Consider the following 27,768-nt stretch of genomic DNA (forward strand, 5'->3'; position numbering starts at 1 on the left):
CACTTTGATAGTTGAATGTTTGCATAAATGGAACAATCACATGTTTCAATGCTGTATCTCTCAATAAAATAAATAAAAATGATGTAATCTCGCGAGCACTTCCGCTGCGGCGGAGAGCGACGTAATGTGTCAGTTCCCACATCTATGCGTCACGGCGGCTGCTTCGCCGCGATTGGCTCGTTCTGTAACTGCCGCTGAATTTAAAAGTTTGAACGGGTGAGGGCGCGCTGTGGTTGTTGTTCAGTTTTGGTTTGTTCGTGAGTCTTTGGTAAGCGGCTTGGGTGTGGGGGCTCGGGTTGTGGCTTTAGATGTACCTGCAACTCCCCACTCCAGGCCGGGCCTCAGCTTTCTAACAGTGGGAGTCCCGGGAGCGCTGGCCTGTGAACCGATAGTGAGTTGCTGTTTGTGAGCAACGACACTGCCGCATCCGGAAGCTTACGCGGAGACTGGGATTTTGCCCGTCAGTTGCTGTAGGCCTCGCTTTAAATGTCCGGTGCGGGGAGGCGGAGGGGACAGAGCTGGGAGTTTGTTTCTGTGATGAGGTGAAAATGGACGGGATGGGATTGCATTGCTACAGGTAGAGAAATGGTCAGTGATGGCCATGTGAATGTGGAGGCTGGGAGGTTAGAAAAGGAGGAATGGTGGTTAATGTGGTGGTGGAGATATGGAGGGAGTTACAGAGGAGAGGCTTGGGGCAATAGGGTTATAACAATAGAAAATGCTTGAAATACTCAACAGGTCCACCAGCATCTGTGGCGAGGGAAACAATTAACGTTTCGGGTCGATGATTCAGATTTTCAGCATCCGCCGTATTTTGCTTTTATTTTAGTGTGAAATAGGGTGGATTTGGCTGAGGTTCCTTTGACCACTAGACTGACAGAGGGTGCAGCACAGAAACAGGCCATTTGCCCAAACTGGCCTATGTTAGAATAAAAATATTCTGGTTTGGCAGTATCGGGAGAGAGAAACAGAGTTAACGTTGCTGGCCAGTGACCTTGCGTCAACACTATTTCTTTCTCCACGTATGCTGCCAGACCTGCTGAGTATTTCCAGCAGTTAAGTTTTTATTTCAGATTTTCAGCATCTGCAGTATTTTTGCTTTTGTTAGTGGCCTCTGCTGGTGTTTACCTACTGCAGGAGCCTCCTCCCACACTTCTAGCTAGTTAACATATTCTACTTTTTCTGCCGTGTGTTTATTAAACTCCCCCTTAAGTGCATCAATGCCATTTGTGTCAGCTACCCCTTTTGTAGTAGAGACTCCTGCATTTCTGGCACTAAGTAAAGATTTATTTTCTCAATTCTCTGTTGGATTTATGTGATATTGTATATTTATCTTTTTTAGTTTTGCGTGCTCCCCTCCCCTCCAAAGTGGAAATGTTTTCTCTATGCTTACCATTTCAGAATCTTAAAGACCTCCATCTGCTCTTTTGTCAAAAAGAGCTCCAGCCTGGTTAATCTTTCCAAATTGTTGTACCTTCTCAGTTCTGGTAATCATCCCTTTTGTGGCTCTTTTTGAGCTATCTCCAATTCTTATATCTATTTTTATAGTATGAGGACCAGAACTAGAGCCATAGAAAAGTTACAGCACTGAAAGAGGCCATTCAGCCCATGTCTGCACCTGCTGAAGAAACTAGCTGCCCAATCTAATCCCACCTTCCAGCACCTGGTCTGTAGCTTGCATGTTGCAGCACTTCAGGTGCATGTCCAGGTACCTTTTTAAGTGAGTTGAGGGTTTCTGCCTCCACCACCAATCTGAGCAGTGAATTCCAGACACTCACCACCTCTAGGAGAAAAAGTTTTTCCTTCTGTCTCCTCTAATCCGTCTACCAATCACCTTAAATCTGTGCCCCTTGATAATTGTACTCTCCACTAGGGGAAATGGGCCCTTCCTGTCTACTCTATCTAGGCCCCTCATAATTTTGTACACCTCCAATTAAGACACCTCTCAGCCTCCTCAGTCCTAAGGAAAACAGCCTCAGCCTATCCAATCTTTCCTCATACTGCAACTTGCAAGCCCTGGCAACATTCTGGTAAATCTCCTCTGTAGTGTCTCCAGAGCAATTATGTCCTTCCTGTAATGTGGTGACCAGAACTGTCCGCAATACTCCAGCTGTGGCCTAACCAATGTTTTACACAGTTCTAGCATTACATCCCTACTTTTGTATTCTATGCCTCAGCCAATAAAGGAAAGCTTTTCATATGCTGCCTTCGCTTTATCGACCTGTCCTGCCATCTTCAGACACCTGTGGACATGCAATCCAAAGTGTCTCACTTCCTCTATCCCCCTCAATATCCTCCAGTTTATTGTGTATTCCCTTGATTTGTTTGCTGTCCCCAAATATATTACCTCACACTTCTCTGGATTGAATTCCATTTGCCACTTTTCTGCCCACTCAACTAGACCATTGATAACCATTCTGAAGTCTACAGCTATCCTTCACTATCAACTACATGGCCAATTTTTGTGTCATCTGCAAATTACCCAATCATGCCTCCCACATTTAAGTCCAAATCATTAATATATACCACAAACAGCAAGGGACCCAAAACTGAACCATGTGGGACACCACCGGAAACTCCCTTCCATTCGCAAAAGCATCCATCGACCATTCCTGTTACTGAGCCAATTTTGGATCCAACTCGCCACATTCCTTTGTATCCCATGGGCTTTTATTTTTCTGACCAGACTGCCTTGTGGGACCTTGTCAAATGCCTTAATGAAATCCATGTAGATAACATCCACTGCAGTGCCCTCATCAATCATCCTTGTTACTTCCTCAAAAAATTCAATTAAATTAGTGATACATGACCACCTCTTAACAAATCCATGCTTACTATCAGTGACTTTCTAAGTGACAGTTTATCCTATCTCTCAGAATTGATTCTAATAATTTGTCCACCATCAAGGTTAGACTAATTGGCCTATAATTATTTGGCCTATCCTTTGCACCCTTTTTAAACAACGGTACAATGTTTGCAGACCTCCAATCCTCTGGTACCTCATCTGTTTCTAGTGAGGATTTGAAGATGATCATCAGAGCATCCACTATTTTCTCCCTGGTTTCCTTTAACAGCCTGGGATACAATCCATCCGGCCCTGATGATTTATCCACTTTCAAGGATGTCAGACCCTCCAGTATTTCCCCTCTCATTGTGCTTATTGTATCTAATATTTCACACTCCTCCTCTTTAACTACAATGTCTGCATCAACCTGCTCCTTTGTGAAGCCAGAGACAAAATACTGATTCAGAATCCTGCCCAATATCTTCTGCATCCACGCAAAAGTTCCCTTGTACATCTCTGAGCCTTGCCCTTTCCTTGGTTATCCTCTTGCTCTTAAGGTACTGATGCAACATCTTTGGGTTTTCCTTGATTTTATCTGCCAATATTTTTTCATGTCCTCTCTTCGCTTTCCTAATTTCCTTTCGACTTTTCCCCTGCTTTATATTCTCCTCTAGGCTTTTGAAAGTATTGTTTTTTGTGGCTATCCTAAGCTTTCTTTTTCTGCTTTATCTTGCCCGGTATGCTTCTAGATAATCAGGGGGCTCTGAATTTGACAGTACCACCTTTTTCCCTGCCAAACTCTGCACAGTATTTCAAGTGCAGTCTAAGATTCAATACAAGTTTAATATAACATCTATACTTTTCTCTGCACTGCGTGCACTAATCACCATTGACACACCTTCTGTCGTTAAATGCATTCTTTCAGAAATTCTGGTATGGGTACTGACATTCGTGCAAATGTGTGTAGAAAGGAATGGGAGAGTTGATGTCATCTCCTTGCAAATGGAATGTGGGGTAGCAGAACCTTCAAACTGAATTGTCCTGCCATTTAGACTACAGAATGGCCACTGCATAGCCTATCCTATCAAATGTCAGTTCCATCAGTTGAAGGCTTAGAGCTTCACAGCAGATGTTTTCCCCGCTCCAGTCACTTAAAGAAGATCTTGAATCCTGGGGGAGGGGGTTAGTGTGTATATTGTCATACTTGGCCTTCATGCAACATATTCCAGCATTTTTTGTCCTAAGACAGCACATGCCGGCCAAACTTTCATTTGTGGTGAAAGGACTTTTTGCAATGTAGTTAAACTGTGGCAGGAATGCCAGAGTATCATGTTTACAAAACTGGTGCACTTAGAAGCAAAAGTACTTTCTATTCTCTCCCATCTCCTGATTTTTCTTCCCTATATATTTTTACTTATTAAATAAGCCTCATGAGGTCACTGATATTTTGAAGTATATAAAGTGGTATGTCTGTTAATGCTGCGGTACTATAAACAGTAAACTGTTGACAGTGGTGCTAAGAAATCTGCATGTTTAATGTTTCTATCTGTTAGTTCTTTGCAACATAGTGTCTACCTCAAAAGTAATAATAAATATGTATTCTGCATATGTTTTGAAAAAGCTTTTGATTTGAGTGAGCAAAATACACAGGCAAATATTTTGCTGGTGATGCATAATATTCTGGTGATGCATATTTATTTGCTGTACTAGGAGTAGTAGGATCTAAGATTGTATGTTTGATTTCCTTTTTCTTTGTATTGTCTTATTAGATTGAGGATCTTCCTTTTTTATTTCCCTCCAGACTGTAATTGTCTAATGTCCGAGATATGAGCACCCCCCACTCCTTCCCCCCCCAACCTCAAAGAAGAATCTGTCCCCTGGCCTACTCTTCTGCCTTGGTGAAAGGCTGGCAGAATGGGCAGATGGAATTTAATACAGACAAGTGTGATGTGATGCGTTTCGGCAGAAGGGATAGGGGGAGGCAATATATACTTAATGGCAGAGTTCTAAAGAGTGTGCAGGGACAGGGACCTGGGGGTTCATGTGCATAGATCTTTGAAGGTAGCAGGACATATTGAGAGGGTGGTTAGCAAAGCATGTGAGATCTTGGGCTTCATTATAATATACTGAGCACAAACGCAGGCCAGTTAAGTTGGACCTCTTATAAAGCTCTGGTTAGGCCCCAACTAGACTATTGCATTCAGTTCTGGTCACTGCACTTTAGGAAGGTCATGAGGATCCTTGAGAGGATGCAGTGGAGATTTACCAGAATTGTTCCAGGGGTGACGTAATGCAGGAAACCTCGTACCTAAAATCCAGCACTTCAAAAAGTGCTTTCAGACATCCAGTGGTCGTAAACTGCGCTATACAAATGCAAGTCTTTTTTTAGGTTGGAGAAGCTGGGGTTGTTCTCCTTGGAACAAAGGAGGTTGAAAGGAAATTTGATAGACGTGTACAAGATTATGAACAGTTTAAATAAGGTAGACAAAGAAGAGCTGACCTTTCTTGCTGGTTGTGATTTTTTTTTAAAACCTTTTTAGGCCAAACGAGTAAGTGGGTGAGAAAGGAGGCCGCAGGGCAACAGAATCCAGTCCGTGCTCTAAGGTAGGTTAGTGCCAAGATGACATGGTTTGGCACTCCATAAGCCATCCACAAAGTGCCTAATTCTCTGCTTCTCTTGGTCTTTTGTGACATACTATTTTTAAAATTTATCTCTTATTACCTAGACTGATACACATGGTATCCAATTTAAGCCGTACAAATGTGTGGTCGATAGCGATTCAGTGGTTTCTATAATTACTTTTAGGTGGGTAGTTCCCTCCTCTAAAGAAAGAGGGAACAAAATGGCCATGGAGGGTAGAAAGTAAACTAGAGATTGGGATCCTAAGGCCAGCAATTGGTCAAGGATGTCACTGAACAGCTGCAGATCACCCCGAGGGGGGAGGGTGAGCAGCCAGCAGTCATGATCCACATTTTTATCAGTGACATAAATAGGAAGAGGGATATGGTTCTGCAGAAAGAGTTTAGTGAGCTAGGTAAGATTAGCAAGCAGGATCTCAAAAGTAGCAGTCTCTGGATTACTCCTAGTACCACACTCAAGTGAGTTTAGAAATAGGAAGATAGTGCAGATGAACGTGTGGCTGGAAAGATGGTGCAGGAGGGAGTCCTTTAGACTCCTGGGACACTGGAACCAATTCGGGAGAAGGTGGGACCTGAACAGCTGGGATAAATTTCATTGCGGGACACGTTGCTCATGCTGTTGGGGAGGGTTTAAACTAACTTGGTAGGGGTGTGGGAACCAGGAGTAAATATCCAAGAGGAATACCAAATAGCACAGAGTATTGGGGGAGATGTAGCACTAGAGTAGGGAATAGTAAGTTTATTAGGTGGGGTCAGAGTAAAGGAGAAAGTAATCCTGATTTAGATTTTATGTGTATGTTTGTGAATGCACGGAGTGTTGTGAATAAGATTGGTGAGTTACAGGCGCAGATTGACGCGGAAATATGCTGTAGCTATAATGGAGACCTGGCTCAAAGAAGGGTGAGACTGGGTGTTAAAATATTCCTGGATACAAGGTTTTCAGGAAAGATAGAAAATGGAAAAAGTGGGAAGGATGGCAGCATTGATTTCAGGAGAGCTTTGCAGTGCTGGAGAAAAAGGATGTCCCAAAAAAGTCGAGGTCAGAATCTATTTTGCTAGACCTAAGGAACAAAAAAGGTGCAATTACATTGCTTGGTGTTGTCTATAGGCCACCAACTAGTGAGAAGGATGTAAAGGACCAAATTTGCAAGGAAATTAGAGGTGCAAAAATTTTTAGGGTAGTTATAATGGGGGACTTGAATTATCTAAATATAGATTGGGATAGAAAGGGCAGTGAGGGACAAGAGTTCCAAGTGTGTGCTCAGGAAATGTTTCTACAGCAGTATGTTTCTGGTCCAATGAGAAAGGAGGCACTGCTGGACCTGGTTCTTGATCCATTGGCCCAGCTCATTCCCAAGTGTCAGTAGGAGAACATTTAAGAGACAGTGATCATTGTATCATAACGTTTAGGCTGACCATGGAAAAGGACAAAGACCAATCCAGGGTAAGAATAATTAACTGGGGAAAAGCCAACTTCAATGGGCTAAGAATGGATTTGGAACAAATAAATTTGGAATCAATGGTGACAGGGAAAATGGGGCTACCTTCAAAGAAGGGATCGTTCAGGCACAGTCAAGATATGTTCCCTCGAAGGGAAAAGGTAGGGTAAACAAACCCAGAGCTCCCTGGATGACAAAAGAGGTAGCAATTAAGATAAAGAAGAAAAAGTGTGCTTATGACAGATACCAGATGGAAAATACTATTGTGAACCAGGCTGAATATAGAAGGTCGAGGGGAAGGGAAAAAGCAAATAAGAGAAGCAAAGAAAGCATGAAAAGAGACTGGCAGCTAACATAAAAGGGAATCTCTGTTTTCTACAGACAGATAAATAGTTAAATGGTGGTAAAAGGAGTGGGCCTGATTTAGGGACCAAAAAGGGGATTTACGCATGGGGGCGGGGAATAGCTGAAGTATTAAATGAATACTTTGCACCTGTCTTTACTAAGGAAGATGATGCAACCCAGGCAATGGTGAAAGAGGAGGTAATTCAGACGCTAGAAGTTGCTAAGGAGGTGGTATTGGCTAGGCTGTCTGTACTTAAAGTGGGTAAGGCACCAGGACTGGATGAGAATCGTCCAAGGAAACTGAGGGAAGTGAGAGTGGAAATTACGGAGGCACTGGCCGTAATTTTTCAGTCTTCCTTAGACTCGGGGGTGGTACCAGAGGTCTGAAGAATTGCAAACGTTACACCCCTGTTCAAAAAAGGGTGTAATGATAAGCCCAGCAACTACAGGCCAGTTAGTTTAACTTCGGTGGTGGGGAAAATTCTCGAAAGAATTTGGGACCAAATTAATAGTCACATAGACAAATACAGGTTAATTAAGGAAAGCCAGCATGGATTTCTGAAGGGAAAATCATGTTTAACTAACTTGTTGGAGTTTTTTGAAGAGTTAACAGGGTTGATGAAGGCCATGCAGTTGAGGTGTACATGGACTTCCAAAAGGCATTTGATACAGTGCCGCACAACAGATTTGTGAGCAAAGTTATAGCTCATGGAATAAAGGGGACAGTAGCAACATGGGTACGGAATTGGCTGAGTGGTGAGGAATGACGTAGTGGTTAATGGATGTTTTAGGGCTGGCGGAGGGTTTGTAGTGGAGTTCCCCAGGGGTCAGTGTTGGGTCCCTTGCTTTTCCTGGTATATATTAATGACCTGGACCATGTATACAGGGCACAATTTCAAAGTTTGCAGATGATACAAAACGTGGAAGCATTGTGAACTGTGAGGAGGGTAGTGTAGAACTTCAAATGAACATAGGTAAGTTGGTGGAATGCATGGACAGGTGGCAGATGAAGTTCAATGTGGAGAAATGTGAAGTGATACATTTTGGTAGTGTTGCGACCGAGGTGGGAGGAGTGCACTGTCTTTTCTAGTCCCACTTCTCCACAGGTCACAGCATATATTTTAAAATGTTTACCCAGTTACCGATGCAGTCAATCATATACTCTCTTTATCCCAGAATAAACTACACCAACCAGGTTCCTTTATAATAAACGACAATTATCAGTTTATTATCAAACAAAACTTATCCAGTAACGAATCAAAGCATTAACGTGCAGATTGAAATATGAAAGTTCCCTTTTTTAAATTGTGTGCTCTTGTTACTAAAAAGATAAAAAAAAAAAGTACTTTGGCAAATAGCTGCCAATTCTGCAAGAAAAAAAGAGTTGATATGAAAGGATGTCAGATGTCCCTTTCGTGTGGTGTCCGTGTATACGGAGACTGGTCACTGGGATCTTTTCAGAAGCAATTTGTTCTGGAGGTGTTGAGAAATCATCTGACAGGCTTTCCAGGCGACATGTGGCATCAGGGGCTTCATCCAGCACACTTGAATTGCAGGCTTTTTCAGCTTCTCGGGGGAGAAATGGTGATTTTAACTTCCCTAATATTGACTGGGACTGCCTTAGTGCTAAGGGATCAGATGGGGAAGAATTTAAGTGTGTCCAGGATAGTTTTCTGAAGCAGTATGTAGATGGCTCTACTAGAGAAGGGGCTACACTCTACCTCCTCTTGGGAAATGAGGCTGGGCAGGTGGTTGATGTCAGTGGGGGAGCACTTTGGGTCCAGTGACCATAACTCTATTAGCTTCAAGATAGTTATGGAAAAGGATAGGACTTGCCCTAAGGTTGAAGTCCTAAATTGGGGGAAGACGAATTTTGATGGCATCAGACAGGAACTCTCAAAAGTTGATTGGGAGAGGCTGTTTACAGGTAAAGGGACGTCTGGCAAATGGGAGGCTTTTAAAAGTGAGATAGGAAGAGTTCAGGGCTGGCATGTTCCTGTTAGATGGATGGGCAAGGCTGGCAAGTTTAGGGAACCTTGGTTGACGAGGGATATTGAGGGTCTGGTCAGGACAAAGAAGGAGGCATATGTCAGGTATAGACAGCTGGGATCAAGCGAGTCCCTCGGAGTATAGGGGATGTAGGACAACACTTAAGAAGGAAATTAGGAGGGTGAAAAGGGGCCATGAGATTTCCCTGGTAGATAAGATAAAGGAGAATCCTAAAAGATTCTATAAGTATATTAAGAGTAAAAGGGTAGCTAGGGAGAGAGTAGGTCCCCTTAAGGATCAGTGTGGTAATCTGTGTGGAGCCACGGGAAATGGGCAAGGTCTTAAATGAATACTTCTCGTCTGTATTTACCGTGAAGGTGGTCATGGAAGCTAGTGAGTTCAAGGGAGGGAACGGCGACATCCTGGAGCATATCAACATTACAAAGGAGGAGGTGTTGTAGGTTTTGAAGCACATTAAGGTGGATAAATCCCCAGGGCCTGACCAGGTGTATCCCAGGATGCTCTGGAAGCAAGGGAGGAGATTGCTGGGGCCCTGGCAGAGATTTTTGTATCATAGTTAGCTACGGGTGAGTACCAGAAGACTGGAGGGTAGCTAATGTGCCTTTATTTAAGAAGGGCAGCAGGGATAAGCCAGGGAACTTACAGGCCAGTGAGCCTTACATCAGTGGTGGGAAAGTTATTGGAAGGGATTCTGAGAGACAGGATTTATATGCATTTGGAAAGGCATGGCCTGATTAGGGATAGTCAACATGGCTTTGTTCGTGGGAAATCATGTCTCTCGAATTTGATTGAGTTTTTCGAGGAGGTGACCAAGAGGATTGATGAGGACAGGGTGATGGATGTTGTCTACGTGGACTTTAGCAAGGCCTTTGTCAAGGTCCCGCATGGTAGGCTGGTCCAGAAGGTTCGAGCACATGGGATCCAGGGTGAGCCAGCCAGCTGGAAACAAAATTGGCTTGGTGATGAGCAGAGGGTGATAGTGGAGGGTTGTTTTTCAGGTTGGAGGCCGGTGACTAGTGGTGTGCCGCTGGGCCCTCTGTTGTTTGTCATATATATTAATGACTTGGATGTGAATGTAGGGGGCATGATTAGTAAGTTTGCAGATGACACCAAAATTGGTGGTATAGTGGACAGTGAAGAAGATTGTCTAAGGTTACAACAGGATATAGATCAACTGGGAAAGTGGGCAAGGGATTGGCAAATGGAATTTAATGCAGACAAGTGCAAAGTGATGCATTTTGGGAAGTTAAACCAGGGCAGGACATATACAGTGAATGGCAGGGCCCTGGGGAGTGTTGTTGAGCCGAGCGACCTTTGGGTGCAAGTACATAGTTCTTTGAAAGTGGCAACACAGGTAGACAGGGTGGTGAAGAAGGCATATGCATGCTTACCTTCATTGGCCGAGGCATTGAGTAGAAGAGTTGGGATGTCATGTTACAGTTGTACGTAACGTTGGTTAGGCCGCATTTGGAGTAGTGCGTGCTGTTCTGGTTGCCGCGCTACAGGAAAGACGTGATTAAGCTAGAGGGGCTGCAGAAAAGATTCACGAGGATGTTGCCTGGTTTGGAGGGCTTGAGTTGTATGGAGAGATTGTATAGGCTGTGTCTGTTTTCCCTGGAGCGAAGGAGGCTGAGCGGGGACATATTGAGGCATAGATAGGACAGATAGCCAGAGTCTGTTTCCCATGGTAGGACATAGATTTAAGGTGAGAGGGAGGAGATTTAAATGGGATCAAAGGGGTAAATTTTTCACACAAAGAATAGTGGGTATCTGGAATGAGCTGCCAAAGGAGATGGTGGAGGCAGGAACAGTAGCAACATTTACGAGGCATTTGGACAGGTACTTGAATGAGCAAGTCATAGAGGGATATGGAATTAATGCAGGCAGGTGGGATTAGTATAGATGGGCATTATGGTCGGCATGGATGTGGTGGGCCGAAGGGCCTGTTTCTATGCTGTACGACACTATGACTAGATGCAGCACCAGGGATTTTAGCTCTCCCACATTGGGTCTTTGTAGGGTTTCTTCCAAGAGATGGAGAAAGAGGTGAGCTGGGAAACCAACTGTCTTCAAAATAGTTCACACCCCAACTGACTTGAAAACAATATCTAAAGCCCCCAAACAGAAAGTCAACCTCTTGACCTCCATAAACCTTGACATGTGGCTTTTCTATGAACATCCCCAGGTCACCAAGATTTCTATTGTTTATTCAGTTTAAAGCACATGACTTCCAGCAAGGTTGTTTTTAAACAACATCTGTGTCCTTTCAATGAACTGTCAACAACAAAGCAAAGTCCAGCTTCTATGAAATCTTTAGCCTTCCAATGAATCCATCTCCACAATTTAAATGAGTTCTCAAAAAAACCTAACCAAAAATATCGAAGTACCTTCATAACAATGAGAACAAGAGACAATATAAAATGGGGTTCAGGAGCAGAAGGACCTGGGTGTATGTGCATAAGTCATTGAAGGTGGCAGGACAGGTTGAGAGCACAGTTAATAAAGCATAGTGTGTCCTGGGCTTTATTAATAGGGGCATAGATTATAAGAGCAAGGTTATGCTTAACTTGTTTAAGACTCGTTCAGCTTCAGCTGGACTATTGAGTCCAGTTTGGGGGCTGCGCTTTAGGAAGGATGTAAAGGCATTCGAGATGGTGCGGAAATGGTTCCAGGTATGAAGAATTTCAGTTATGAAGATAGATTGTAGAAGTTAGGACTGTTTCCTTTGGAGAAGGGAAGGCTGAGAGGAAATTTGATAGAGGTATTCAAAAACATGAGTGTTCTGGACAAAGTAGACAGGGAGAAACTCTTCCCACTCATGAAAGGATCAAGAACATGAGGGCACAAGATTTAAAGTAATTGTTTAAAAAAAAAAGCGAAAACTACACGAGTCAAAACTTTTTAATGCAGTATGTGGTTAAAGTCTGGAATGTACTGCCTGAGTGGTGGAGGCAAGTTCAAGCGAGGCATTCAAAAGGGAATTGGACAGTTATATGAAAAGGAAGAATGTGCAGGGTTATGGGGCGAAGACAGGGGAATGGCACTAGGTGAAATGCTCATTTGGAGAGCTGGTGCAGACACGATGGGCCGAATGGCCTCTATGCACTGTAACTATTGTGATTCTGTGAATTCTTCCAAAGCCAGCAAGCAGAAAAGCCTTTTAGCATATGTGTACTAAATATCTGTACAAATTTAAACAGAGCTCGATGGGAAGAAGGATGGAGATGATGAGTGGTCAAGGGAAGAATAATAAACTAATTGTCTGAAATCAAACATTGGCTCTACTCCTGAAGTTTGCTACTTCATATGCCATCTGGAGTTCTTCTGTGTGCTCTGGTGATCTTGGCTAACAGCTCATGGGTCAGCTGACTTCTGCTTTGTGTGGAGGAGAGAGAATCTGTAGCAATTTTCTAAATTTCTCATGTATTTCTAAACGCTCAACTAGTTTTATTTTTTGAATTATGAATTTTAAAAGTTCACCCACTGCTCATATTAGACTTGAACTATAGCTAATTCAGTTGATCATTTTTCTCTTGAATAGAACTGCAACGTTGGCTGCTGTCCAATTTCCCCAGCACAATTTATATATTCAGTTGGTTTGGAAAAATTGTTTGAACCTCTACTAATTTCTCTGACATTAGCAAGTTGTTAAAGCTTTATAAAACACTGGTTAGGTTCCGGCTGGAGTCGTGTGACCAATTTTGGGCACCACTCTTTTGGAAAGATGTCGGGGTCCTTTGAGAGGATAGAGGAAATTTAATGGAATAGTACCAGTGATGAAAGACTTCAGTTGTGTGGCGATACTTGAGAAACTGGGGCTGCTCACTTTACAGTAGAGAACGTTAAGAGGAGTAAAAACAGAAAATGCTGGAAATACTCAGCAGGTCTGGCAGCATCTGTAGGGAGAGAGCAAGAGAGTTAATGTTTCAGGTTGGTGACCTTTTGTTAGTTTCTGTTTTTTCCCTACCTCATTTTGACAATTTCCAGTTTGCTGGCCCTAACTGTTTCCTCGTCACTATGGACATCCAATCCCTTCTATACCTCATTCCCCCACCAGGATGGTCTAAAAGCTCTCTGCTACTTCCTTGAACAGAGGCCTAACCAGTTCCCATCTGCCACCACACTTCTCCGTCTGGCTGAACCTGCTCTCACTTCCAACAACTACTTCAACTTCACTCACTTCCTCCAAATAAAAGGTGTTGCTATGGGTACCTGCATTGGTCCCAATTATGCCTGTTTTTTGGGGGTTTTTTTTTGAACATTCCTTTTCCAGTCCTACTTGGGCTCCCTCCCCCAACTCTCTCTTTCTGGTACATTGATGACTGTCAGTGCTGTTTCCTGCTCCCGCCCTGAACTGGAAAACTTCAACTTTGCTTCCAATTTCCACCCTTCTCTCACCTGCACGTGGTCCAACTCTGACACTTCCTTTCCCTTCCTCGACTTCTGTCTCCATCACTGGGGATAGGCTGTCTACAAATATTCATTATAAGTCCAGCAACTCCCACAGCTACTTCGACTACACTTCCTTGCACCCTGCCCCCTGTAAGAGCTCCGTTCCATTCTCCCAGTTTCTGTCTCTGACACATCTGTTCTGATGCTACCTTCCACAACAGTGCTTCTGGTATATCTTTTTCTTTTCCTCAACTGAAGATTCTCCCCCCACCCCCACTGTGGTTGACTGAGCCCTCAACCGTGTACGGCCCATTTCCCATACTTCTGCCCTCACCCCTTCCCCTCCCTCACAGAATGGCGACAGGGTTCCCCTTATCTTCACTTTCCACCCAACTAGCCTTTGCATCCAAAGGATCATCCACCATTTCTGCCACCTCCAGTGTGTTGCCACCACCAAACACATCTTCCCCCTCTCCTCTCGCCAGCATTCCTAAGGGATTGTTCCCTTCGTGACACCCTGATCCACTCCTCCGTCATCCCCAACACCTTGTTCCCTTCCTATGCAATCGCAGGAGATGTAAGACCTGCCCACTTACCTCCTCTCTCCTCACCGTCCAGAGCTCCAAACGCTTCCAGGTGAAGCAGTGATTTACTTGTACTTCTCAATTTAGTATACTGTATTTGCCGCTCATAATGTGGTCGTCTTTACGTTGGGGAGACCAACTGCAGATTGGGTGACCGCTTTGTGGAATACCTCCGCTCAGTCCACAAGCATGACTCCGAGCTTCCCGGTTGCCTGTCATTTTAATTCACCATTCTGCTCCCCTGCCAACAATTTTGTCCTGGGCCTGCTGCAGTGTTCCAGTGAACATCAACGCAAGCTTGTGGAACAGCACCTTATCTTCTGATTTCAGAGCATGACTGCTTTTTTGTTTTGTCTTATTTTATAACCATGGGCCTGTTTTAAACATGTTTTTCAGATTTTTGCTTCTGAACAGATCTGTTAATTATTCTGCCATTAACACTCTCTCTGGACTAGTGCTTTGTCTTTAAACACAACTGTAAGCACTCTGTGACCTCCTTATCAGTTAATCTGCCCTGACCTCTGCCCTATCGCGCACCTTCCCTTTTTTGTTGTCTTCCCCTTCCCCCACCCCCCACAGGCTGCCCTTTTCGCATGCTCATTTCTAATTTTTGCCAGTTCTGATAAAAGGTCACAGACCTGAAACGTTAACTCTATTTTTCTCTCTCTCTCCAAAAATGCTGCCTGACCTGCTGAATATTTCCAGCACTTTGTTTTTATTAGGGGAATGGAACTATTTGAATAGTTCTTCTCAAAGAGCCAGAACAGGCACGATGGGCCAAATGGTCTCCTGTGCTATATCATTCTATAATTCTATCAGCAGCCTTTCTGCATATCATTGCCTGGTAACTTGTACATTTATTTTCCAGAAACAATTTATTTTCTACAATTATCTTCAATTCTTCTATATCTTCTAGTACTACTTACTGCCACTGTACTTCTTTCTTGCCCTTCCATGTTGGAAGATGCTAAGACCAATTATGATTCAACTGCTGACCTGGCTGTGATTTGCAAATAGCACTGATAGTAATCTGCTCATGATCTTTATGGGGTTGTAGGTGCACAGACTAACAATTCTTGGAGAATGAGCCTTTTTCAGTCAGGTGTATCCTTGCTTGCATTTTCTATGGGTAAGTTTTATAATGTTTAGATTATAAAGCTAGAATTTTAATTGGGTAGGTTAAGCCACTTGCATTTGGTTACTCTGTCAACTCTTTAACTTTGCTTTTTTGCAATTCAGGGACACGATGGCTTCAAGAACAGCAATCACATTAGTGGACACTGATAACGTGCTGAAGTTTTTTGGTGAGAAACTCAATGCTCTTCTGGAAGATTTCAAAGTAAATCAAGTATGGCTGGAAGAAATCCAGGAGGAGGCCAAGAAGATGTTCATCAGGTGTGAATAATGCTCATTTCTTGAGTGGTAGTATGTTGAGCAAGAGGTATATTAGTTGAGTTGACCAAAATGATGTTTGGCAACAATACCAACTTGCATTTATATAATGTTGTAAAACATCCCAAGGCGCTTCAAGGAGCATTATCGAACTAAATTTGACAAAGCCACACAGAATAGAATCTTAGAGCACAGAAGCCCATTGTGCTTGTGCTCTTTGAAAGAGCTATTTAATTACATAGAATTAAATTGAATGTACAGTTCAGAAGACCATCTGGCACAACCAGTCCATGCTGGCGTTTATGCTCCACTTGAGGCACCACCCATCCTTCCTCCTCCTAATTCCTATTAACATATTTGCTTCTCTCTCATATACGTATCTAGCCTCCCCTTAAATGTATCTATATTATATGTCTCAACTACTCCCTGTGGTAGCGAGTTCCACATTTGCACCACTTGGTCAACTAGAGAACAAGCGAGCTTGAAGGAAAACAGTGCCATGGACCGACAGATAAGAGCAATGGTGAGGAGTCAGACAGCGAGCCTGAGGGAAAACATTGCTGGAGATCACAGATGAGAGCAGCGGCAGGAGTCAAAGAGCAATGTGAGAGCAGATCAAAAAAAAACTGTCACAGGGCAGCAGATAGGTTGTTCAGTGAGGAGCATGCAGCTGAAAGAGTTCAGGGACATAGCGGAATGAGCATCAGGGAATAGGATTTAAAACAGTTTTGTCAGCGTAAGGAAGGATGTTGACTGCTCACCTTTTTTTCTATAAGTCTTCGTTTACTTCTGTTTAAGTTTAGTTAGTCTAGTAAAAGGAAATTACCATCACCAGGGAAGTGGTACTGAGCAAATTGTTGGAGCTGCGGGTTGACAAGTCCTTCGGTCCTGATGGACTTCATCGTAGGGTCCTAAAAGAAGTGGCTAGTGAGATGGTTCATGTGTTGCTTTTAATTTTCCAAAATTTCCTAGATTCTGGGAAGGTTCCATGAGATTGTCACTGGACTCGTAATCCCAAGCCCAGGCTAATGCTCTGGGGACATGGGTTTGAGTCCCACCATCCATATGGTGAAATTTGAATTCAATTAATAAATCTGGAATTAAGCTAGTCTAATGGTGACCATGAAACCAGTATCGATTTGTTGAAAAACGCATCTGGTTCACTAATTCCTTTTTAAGGAAGAAAATCTGCCATCCTTACCTGGTCTAGCCTACATATGACTCCAGACCCACAGCAATGTGGTTGACTCATAAAATGCACTTTGAAATGGCCCAGCAAACCACTCCGTTCAAGGGCAATTAGGGATGGGCAATGAATGCTGGCCTAGCCAGAGATGCCCACATCCCACAAACAAATAAAATAAAATTAGAAAACAGCAAATGTAATTCCTTTATTCAAAAAGGGAGGCAGACAGAAAGCGGGAAACTACAGGCCAGTTAGCTTAACATCTGTCATAGGGAAAATGTTAAAAGCTATTAAAGACGTTCTAGCAGGGCACTGAGAAAAATTCACGGTAATCGGGCAGAGTCAACATGGTTTTGTGAAAGGGAAATCATGTTTAACCAATTTATAGGAGTTCTCTGAAGAAGTAATGTGCTGTGGATAAAAGGCGAACCGGTGGATGTACTATACTTGGGTTTCCAGAAGACATTTGATAAGGTGCCACATCAAAGGTTATTGCGGAAAATAAAAGCTCATACTGTAGGGGGTAATGTAGTGGCGTGGATAAAAGATTGGTTAGGTAACAAGAAACGGTAGGCATAAATGGGTCATTTTCTGGTTGGCAAGACATAACGCTGGTGTGCCACTGGGAACAGTGCTGGGGCCTCAACTTTTTACAGTTTATATAAAATGACTTGGATGAAGGGACCAAAGGTATGGTTGCTAAATTTGCTGATGAGACAAAGATAGGTAGGAAAGTAAGTTGTGAAGAGGGTATAAGAGGTTACAAAGGGATATAGATAGGTTAAGTGAGAGGGCAAAGACCTGGCAAATAGAGTATAATGTGGGAAAATGCGACATTGTCTATTTTAGCAGGAGGAATAAAAAAGAATATTATCTAAATGGTGAGAGATTGCAGAGCTCTGAGATGCAGAGGGATCAGGGTGTCCTAGTGCATGAATCACAAAAGGTTAGAATGCAGGTACAGCATGTAATTAGGAAAGTTAATAGAATATTATCGTTTATTGCTAGGGGAATTGAATACAAAATTAAGCAGGTTATGCTTCAGCTATACAGGGCATTAATGAGACCACATCTGGAGTACTGTGGTATTGGTCTCCTTATTGAAGGAAGGATGTAAATAAATTGGCAGCAGTACAGAGAAGGTTTACTTAACTAATACCTGGAATGGACAGGCTGTCTTACAAGGAAAGATTGGATTGGATAGGCTAGGCTTGTATCCACTGGAATTTAGAAGAGTAAGAGGTGACTTGATTGAAACATGTAATATAGTGGGGGGTCTTGACCGGGTGGATGTGGAAAGGCTGTTTCCTCTTGTGGGAGAATCTAGAACTAGGTGTTGCTTTTTGTATTTAAAAAAAAAAGGGTTGCCCATTTAAGACATGAGAAATTTTTTCTCTGAGGGTTGAGTCTTTGGAACACTCTTCCTCAAAAGGCAGTGGAAGCAGAGTCTTTGAATATTTTTAAGGCAGAAGTAGATAGATTCTTGATAAGCAAGGGGTGGAAGGTTATTGGGGCTAGGCAGGAATGTGGAGTTGAGGTTACAATCGATCTTGTTGAATGGTGCAGCAGGCTTGAGGGGCTGAGTGGCCTCCAACTGCTCCTAATGCGTATGTTTTTATGTATATAAATAGAGGCATGGCAGGGATCCTCTGTTCCATAGAATGCACATCCTGTAATGTGGGAACTCCAGAATGCTGCTTGTGTCTTGGACAACTCGTGCAAAAAATGTCATCAGCTGGAGGAGCTTGAGCTCCTGGTTTTAGAGCTTGAGTGGAGGCTAGAGTCACTGGAGCATCCATGAGGCTGAGCGCTTCATGGATAGCACGTTTCTGGAAGTGGTCAACCCGCAGCTTAAAGGTATGCAGGCAGAGAGGGAATGGGTAACTGCCAGGCCGTCGAGGAGGGCGAGGCAGTTAGTGCATCTTGCTCTCCAATAAGTATTCAGTTCTGAATACTGATGAGTGATAGTTCCTCTGGGGAGTGCAGCCTAAGCCACACTGCAGCTGGTTCAGCTCTACAGGGGGGGTAAGAGGAAAATTGAGAAAGTACTAGTGATGGGGGATTCTACAGTTCTATAGTTAGGTAAACAGACAGGTCTTTCTGCAGCTGCAGATGTGAATCCAGGACAGTGTGTTGCCACCCTGGTGCCAGGGTCAAGCAGCCACTTAGCATCTGCAGAGCATTGAGGGGGGGTAAGGCGAACAGCCAGCAGTTGTGATACATATCCGTACCAATGAAAGGCTGAGGTCCTGCAGGCTGTTGAACTCCAGAAAGCTTGTTATGGAAGGATAATGCTTGAGCCTATCTTTACTCAGTTTCATATTTATTATGCAGAGTAAAAGGATTACAAACATATAGCTCCTCACTCAAAAATCTCCGTAGCTAAAGGGCAACATTTCCCATTTTCACCCATCAGAACATTATGAAACCATCTATAATCAAATACCCATCAGCAAGATTAGCATGTGAAGCATCACTAAAAATTATTAGCTTCACGTTCTTTGGGTCACTTAAGGATGGGAACTTCAGTACATAGGCAGATTTTAGGGAGCTGTGAAAGAAACCAGCTAGATTACTTTCAGTGCTAGTGAGTACAGCAATAGGAGGATAGAACAGATGAACACATGACAGGAGAGAGTGCAGGAGGACTGCTTTGGATTCCTGGGACATTGGGACCGGTTCTGAGAGGTGTAGGACCTGTGCAGGCTGGTTGGGTTGCACCTGAACAGAGCTGGAGCCATGTCCTTGCGGGGTAGTTTGCTAGTCCTTTTGGAGAGAGGTGACTAACTTGGCAGTGGGATAGGGGCCAGGAGATAGCGGAAAAACAAATTGCACAAAGAATTGGGAGACACGAGATAGCACTAGAATAAGAAATAGTAAGGAATTAAGTAGGATCAGAGTAAGAGAACATAAAGTCTGAATTAGTTTTACTGTGCATGAATGTGAGCGCACAGTGTGTGGTATATATGATTTGTGAGCTGCAGCTACAGATAGCCAAGTGGGAATATGATGTGGTGATAACGGAGACCCTGACTCAAAAGGGCAGGACTGGGTTCTAAATATTCCTGGGTCCAAGGTGTTCAGGAAAGATGGGGAAGGAAAGAGGAGGGGTGTCGGTATTGATTAAAAAGAATATTGGTGCTGGAGAGAGAGGATGTTTTAGAGGGGCCAAGGGCAGAATCTGTTGGTTAGAGGTACCATTACACTGCTGGCTGTATTCTATAGGCCACCAACTAGTCAGAATGGTATGGAGGAACAAATTTGCAGGGAAATTGGAGAAGTGCAAGGACTATAGTTACAATGTGGGACTTTAATAATCTTGATAGAGACTTGGATAGTAATAGTGTAAAGGGCAGAGGGGGGCGGGGGAGAAAGAGTTTGTGAAATGTGCTCAGGAGAACTTTCTAGATCAGTATGTTTCCAGTCCAATGAGGGAGGAGGCATGGCTGGATCTGGTTCGATGGAATGAGGTGGATCAAGTGTCAGTAGGGAAATATTTAGGGAACAGTGATCAGAGTAACATGAGGTTTAGGTTAGCTATGGAAAAGATCCAGGAGCAATCCAGAATAAACAACATTAATTGGGGGAAGGGCAAAAATTTCAATGGGGTGAGAACTGATCTGGCCCTGCTAAATTGGAATCAAAGATGGGCAGGCAAAACTGTAAGTGAACAATGGGCTGCTTTTAAAGAGATGGTTCGAGTATAGTCGCGGTACATTCCTATGAGCGGGAAAGGTAGGACAAACAAAGTCAGAGCTCCCTGGATGACAAAAGAGAAAGATGAAACAGAAAAAGGGTGTGTGTGACAGATGTCGGGTTGATAATACAAGTGAGAGCCAGGCTGAATATAGAAAATTCAGATGGGAGGTGGAAGAAAAATGAGGCAGAGTATGAGAAGAGACTGGCAACTAACATAAAAGGGAATCCAAAAAGGCATACAAGTAGTAAAAGGATGAGAAAAGGCATAGGGCCTATTAGGGGCCAAAAAGGAGATTTATGCATAGAGACAGAAGACATCTGTCTTTGCCAAGGAAGAAGATGCTGCTGGTCATGGTGAAAGAGGAGGTAGGATGGCCTAAAAATTGATATCTTGGGTATTAGAAAGGTTGGCTGTAATTAAAAGCTGATAAATCACCAGCACCAGATGAGATGCATCTGAAGATACTGAAGAAAGTAAAAGTGGAAATTGCGGGGGCACTGGCCACAATCTTCCAATCGGCCTTGGATACAGGGGTGGTGCCAGAGGACTGGAGAATTGTAAAGGTTACACCCTTGTTCAAAAAATAAGCCCAGCTGCTACAGGCCAGTTGGTTTAACCGGTGGGAAAGTTTTTAGAAATGATAAACCGGGACAAAATTAAGTCACTTGGATTAATTAAGGAAAGCCAACATGGATTTTTTGAGGACAAATCGTGTTTAACTAATTTTGAGCTTTTTGATGAGGTCGCAGAGTTGATGAGGGTAATACAGCACTGAAACAGGCCCTTCGGCCCACCGAGTCTGTGCCGACCATCAACTACCCATTTATACTAATCCTACACTAACCCCATATTCCTACCAAACATCCCCACTTGTCCCTATATTTCCCTACCACCTGCCTATACTAGTGGCAATTTATAATGGCCAATTTACCTATCAACCTGCAAGTCTTTTGGCTTGTGGGAGGAAACCGGAACACCCGGAGAAAACCCACGCTGACACAGGGAGAACTTGCAAACTCCACACAGGCAGTACCCAGAATTGAACCCGGGTCGCTGGAGCTGTGAGGCTGCGGTGCTAACCACTGCGCCTGGTTGTGGTGTACATGGACTTCCAAAAGGCATTTGATAAAGTGCCACTTAACAGACGTGTCAGCAAAGTTGAAGTAAAGCCTGGCTACCCAACCCAAAGCTGACTAAATGTCAGGTCCGGGTTGGGTCAATATTCTGTGTCCAGCATTCGGGCTCGAGTCGGGTTCGGGTTGGCTGTGGTCAGGTTTTGTTTTGTATTGTTTTCTTTTTAATCTACGTTTTGGCGCAATTTTTTTTCTGTGCTAATAACATGTTTGATATTGTCAGGTTGGGCATGAAAAAATTGAAGGACTCTGGCCCGGTTCGGGTTGGCTGTGGTCAGGTTGGGCCCAGTCCGGGTTAGGTTTTAATTTTATATCCAAGCAGGCTTTAAGTTGAAGCCCATCGAATAAAAGGGACAGTGGCAGCGTGGATACAAAGTTGGCTAAGTGATGGGAAACAGAGTAGCAGTGAATGATTGTTTTTCAGAGTAGAGGAAGGTATATAAGGGGGTTCCCCAGGGGTCGATATTAAGACCCCTTTTTTGATTCATATTAATGACCTAGACTTGGGTGTGCAGGGCACAATTTCAAAATTTGCAGATGACATAGAACTTGGAAGTATTGTGAACTGTGAGGAGAATAGTGATAGACTTCAATTGGACATAGACTGGCTAGTGGAATGGGTGGACATGTGGCAAATCAAATTTAATGCAGAGAAGTGTAAAGTGATGCATTTTGTTGGGAAGAATGAGGAGAGGCAATATAAATTAAAAGATATAATTCTAAAGGGGTTGCATGAGCAGAGGGACCTGGAGGGTATATGTGAACAAATCGTTGAAGGTGGCAGGGCAGGTTGAGAAGCAGTCAATAAGGCATATGGGATCCTGGGCTTTATAAATAGAGGCATAGAGTACAAAAGCAAGGAGGTTATGGTGGACCTTTTTTTAATAAGACATTGGTTTGGCCTCAACTGGAGCCTATTCTGGGCACAACATTTTAGGAAGGATGTGGAAGCTTTAGAGAGAGTGCAGCAAAGAATTACAAGAATGGTTCCCACTAAGGTTCAGTTACGTGCATAGATTAGAGAAGCTGAGGCTGTTCTTGGAGGAGAAGGTTGAGAGGAGATTTGATAGAGGTGTTAAAAGTCATGAAGGTTCTGGACAGAGTAGATAGGGAGAAACTTCCATTGCCAGAAGTCTTGAGAACAAGAGGATACCAATTTAAGGTGAATGGCAAAAGTACCAATGGCGATATGATAAACACTTTTTATGCAGAAAATGTTGGGATCTGGAATGCACTGTCTGTCTGAGGAGCGTGGTGGAGGCAGATTCAATTGTGGCTTTCAAAGGTATTGGATAATTATCTGAGAGAAAATTTGTAAGGCTACAGGGAAAAGGGCAGGGGAGTGAGGCTAGCTGATTTGCTCTTGCAGAGAGCCAGCATGGACACAATGGGCTGAATGGCAGCCTCCTGGCTGTTAGCATTCCATGATTCTCGAAGTTTCTTCTGCATTTTCCATTTGGTTTCTTTGTGTCTACTTCATATTGATGGCCTTTAGTTTAGTTTTGCTCTTGCCACAAGCTATGTCTACTCTTTCATAATTTAAGACCTTGTTGTGCCTAATCTGTACTTAGACTTAAAGAATCCATGGAAGCTGATGGGTGAAAGGTATATCAATATTTTATTCACCCACTAATTCAAGTACAAGTACAAGCTCTCACTACTTGCACAGTGTACTACCCGTCAAGGCACGAGGTGATCAGTCTTGGACTTGCAGTTGCTCTTCTGTTCTGAGCCCTTGGCTCAGAGGTATCTTCTTGAGTGTTCTTTCCCAGGGTTCTCGTGCCTTCCTTAGTTGCAGTCAAGGGTTAAATCTTGTTTCCAAGACCCTCCCCTCTTACTGATAGGGGTCTGGTATAATGACATAATTCCTTATTTGGCTCAGTGATTCATTTCTTTACAGTTTCCCATTGTCTACTGTGAGTCTAATCATATCTCGTGTCCATAGCGACACCTTTTATCTGGTACGTGCAAGGACAGTGAGTCTGCTAGTATCTTTACTGTTCCCCTTTCTACCCAAAACCCCCTATGTTTCGACACACTGTAATTATGTGTAACTAGCCCTTTGTTTCAACTAAGTTCTTATGCTTTTACTGTGTGTTTTTACTGGGTCTGCAGTCCCCCCTTTGATCTGCAGGCTATGCCCAAGGGATCTCTCACTCGTTTCTCTTGGGTAGTACACTTGTGCAATTACAATTTCATTTCATTTTCAAAGCAAAAGCATAAGCAGTGTAATGTTAAAGAAAGCACAATTTAAGCATCACTATTGCACAGTCACTTGTGCGAACATAATACCGTCGCAATTTCATTTTAAGTATCTATTGCCTTTAAGGTAGCTGTCCTGCGTTCATACATCCTCTTACATTCTCTACTCAATTTCTTAAGTTTCCAAATTAAGTATGTCACATATAACGCCATGATAACCAAAACCACTATCAGGGCATGGGAGATAATTCTAAACCAGGGGTGTGGCTGCACATTTGACCCCCAGTTCCATAAGTCCTCCCACCAAGTAGAATCGTTTATCTCGTCAATCTCACCTTGTAGCTTCTTCAACTGTTGTTCCATATTGTACTACACTGCAGCAATGGCTTCTAATTGCTGCCTCTCTTTACCCAAGTGTGTGGGCAATGGCTAAATAGTATATTTGTATTCCCGGAGGTAATTTATCAAGTCCCCCTTAATACTTTGTCACAGTTATCATTTCTGTCTTTCATTTATGTATGTCTACCAACTCCATCTTTCCTACTCTGGTTAGTATTTGTGGGTTGAAACAGAATATACTGTTGCTCACTGGACAAGCCCAGTTATGTCCATACTGGTGGTACTTCACTGCGGTGGTTAAGCAATATCTCCCCTTTCCCATAGAGGCCACATGGGTTAGCCCTGACAATGCTTTCCTAGTTTCCATGGTGCAATTCACAGTGGCATTAAATCCACATTTTGACTCTGCTGTTTTATATATAGGATGAGGACATGACTACCTGGTTTTCCAGACTACACAATGTTATTCCAACTATCTCTTTTCCAATTTCCACAACATGGGGTAATATATCATTGTATTTTATGTAATCTTTTCCCCTTCTCACCCCTATATTTTCTACTTCTAGTTGCATCCCTAATTTATCTCTTGGAATTACAGGTATTCCCAACACTACTCCAATACGCATAGATCTTGTATTTACACACCCCTGATCTTTCCATACCTTAACAAGTTTTCTGAGTTGGCACCTGGTAATTTTATCATTTGTGTGACCAGCTAAGTACTCCAACTGGGTGTCATTTATCCAAGCTGGCACCTGTCCCGCACCAATTTGCCTCTAATTTTCCCCCGTTTGTTCTAACGTCCACGAACTGTATGTATTACAAACACATTCATTATTTGAAACATTGTGGACTGCCTTTACCTTTTCTATTATATCATTAATAGTACGAGAATGACCTTCCAGTACACTCTCCAGTCCTGTCACTGTGTTCGTCAAATCCTGTCCTACTTTAGCTGCACCACTCTGTTCCTTTTGCTCCTTTTTCAAAATATCCTTTACTAGCTGACAGAGTTCTAACCTTCTGGTCCACATTTTCCAAATCTATAGTATTAACAATTGAAGTTCCCATATTAAAGACTGTAGCTGCGCATTCACTAAACTATGTTTACGCCTCTTTCCTTTTATTACTCCCTCATTCCCAGTGGGTGCCTTAATGTGGTCTCTTTTGGGCATTCGATACATACCCGTTGTCCGATAGTAACGTTTACAAGAAAGACCCACCAAAGTTCGTCTGAGTCTGGGACTTCCATCTTCCTGTACATGTAATCCACACCCTGTCTGCCTAATCCCATCCTCCACTGCAGAGGAACAGTCAACAAAAATTTTGATTGCTGGCTCCTTCCCTTGTACACCCCCCAATGAATTTTGACACAAAAGGTCCCTTGAGGGCCTTTGCTGTCAAAACCTGACACCCATGGGGTTCGCTGTGGTATGTTAAATTGACCACGAGGCATGTAGTCGTCCTTGCCCTTTTTATCGAAATGTCTCTACCTTGCAAGAGCAAGGTCCCCCGCGCGATATGATTCTGAATAACATTACCGTCCTTCAGTCATCCATCCAGTAAAAACTGGATGGGCGTCTGTTTAGTCAGGATAGTTACGGGGCTGAGGCCGACAATATAAGTAAAATTTTGAATTGCCCAGAAGACGCCCAGCAAGTGTTTTTCTCACACTGTGAAGGCCTGTTCTACTGATGTTAATAGGCAAGATGCGTACACCACTGGGAAAAATCGACTATGTTTTTCCTGAAGCAATACCGTTAAGATATTATCTGTGGTAGAGACCTTGAGGGCAAAGGGTAGGGATGGGTCTGGCACCCGTAGCGCAGGGGCTGTGGCCAGCACCTGTTTTAATTCTGCAACCGCTGACGTACACTCTGGTGTCCATACCCACTTGGAGTTCTTTTTCAGGAGATCATATAAAAGGGCTGCTTTTAAGGCAAATCCATCAATATGGTTCCTGCTTTACCCAACGAGGCCCAAAGATGATCTCTGAGCCTTAATATCTTGCGGTAGGGGGATTTCGAGGATTGTCTTGACTTGCATCTGCTCTATCTCGTGCTTTCTCTGTGTTATCACTATTCTCAAATAGGAGACCTTTAATTTCATTATCTGTGCCTTTTTAGGGTTATCTTTCACTCCAACCTTCCAGAGGAGTCAAAGGAGCTCCTCCAGTAGCTTGAAGTGCTCCTCCTTACTCTGTGCCAACCACTAGTGGCATCTCAGATTATTATGAAATCCCTGGGAGAGACACGTCCAAGTGTACTGTTGTCCCTGGAATGTAAACGCAAATTTATATTGACACTTGTGCCAATAGTATGGACCAGAACCCATTGCTAATGTCCAACACAGTAAACCACTTGGACTGTTTTTGTTTTTTAAAACTTTGATTGTCCTCTTAAATGTCAGATAAATTTCCCTTTGAGTCCTTTAAATAACCACTCCCATCAATTAAATTGTTTGTTTTATTTTATTTCGAGATACAGCACTGAAACAGGCCCTTCGGCCCACCGAGTCTGTGCTGACCATCAACCACCCATTTATACCAATCATACATTAATCCCATATTCCCTACCACATCCCCTACCACCTGCCTACACTAGGGGCAATTTACAATGGCCAATTTACCTATCAACCCGCAAGTCTTTGGCTGTGGGAGGAAACTGGAGCACCCGGCGGAAACCCACGTGGTCACAGGGAGAACTTGCAAACTTTGTACAGGCAGTACCTAGAATCGAACTCGGGTCGCTGGAGCTGTGAGGCTGTGGTGCTAACCACTGCGCCACTTATGTCCAGACTTGATGGTATTGTACTTTTTTACATTAAAGACAGAAGTGCTTGCAACTATCTCTCCTTCTCAAGCAATTTGGCTCTTTGATAAAGATGCTGTGGCATTTGTTGTCTGCAATTAAGTTCTTAAATTCTTAAAGCTGCTGGATCTTTTGCTGTGGCATCAGTTCTCATGTGGCCTTGGAACCTACTGTCACCTGCTTTTAAAAAAAAAAACACCGAATCCATTGCTCTGCCCCGAAGCCCAATGGGTTCATTTGTCCAATTATATCTGTCAATTTAGAAATTTAAAATTTGATGTCCAATATATTTAAATTTTACACTCAGCAATGCAAAAATTGTGTGGTGGATTAAATGGAAAACCAACAGCTGCAGCTGGGTTAATTTTTTGCTTGTCTCCAAGGGGGCGGAGCAAAATGTTCTAAGCTGTGTCACTTCGCATAACTTTTTTCTGATCTGAAAGAACTACACTCCATTTTAAACTTTTATTTCAATTCTTTTGGTATCTTTGGGGTTTGAAAACAACAAAATCATTAACATTATCAACTTCAAAGGAAAGCATATCGATCAGGAAAGACAGCATTTTAGATTAAACTCCAATTGTTTACAAACTTTGAGCATCTTTTGTAAGAGGTTTCTAATCCAAGGATTTTTTTTTTATACAACAAAGATGATTCCAAATTTCAATTCACAGCAATAAACATTTAAAAATCAAAACTGTCCATGTTATATGCGCGGGTCTTCTGTCCGGAATTAAAGACTGCCCCAAAACTTGACTTAATAAACTTGAGTTTATTGTGGCCACAAATGAAATTTCCAGTTTTTTTTTTT

The 27,768-nt window shown here is 43.0% G+C and overlaps 1 protein-coding gene across 7 annotated transcripts in view; it reads left to right on the forward strand.

The window, feature by feature from the left end:
• The first annotated feature begins 219 nt into the window (after positions 1-219).
• The window catches only part of LOC137377017 (inner centromere protein A-like), a 104,737-nt gene continuing 77,188 nt past the window's right edge, over positions 220-27,768 (forward strand). Inside the window, exons 1-3 of one of the 7 annotated variants that reach the window (XM_068046150.1) lie at positions 223-268; positions 5,326-5,389; positions 15,435-15,590. In XM_068046150.1, the coding sequence (XP_067902251.1) occupies positions 15,442-15,590 (149 nt within the window). In that variant the 5' untranslated portion in view covers positions 223-268; positions 5,326-5,389; positions 15,435-15,441. Of the gene's footprint in view, positions 269-307; positions 392-522; positions 578-5,325; positions 5,390-15,434; positions 15,591-27,768 lie in introns of those variants that run through there. The other 6 variants (XM_068046151.1, XM_068046152.1, XM_068046153.1 and 3 more) reach the window with 6 other exon arrangements.

The sequence above is a fragment of the Heterodontus francisci genome, chromosome 14 (genome assembly GCF_036365525.1).
Source record: "Heterodontus francisci isolate sHetFra1 chromosome 14, sHetFra1.hap1, whole genome shotgun sequence".
NCBI lineage: Eukaryota > Metazoa > Chordata > Chondrichthyes > Heterodontiformes > Heterodontidae > Heterodontus > Heterodontus francisci.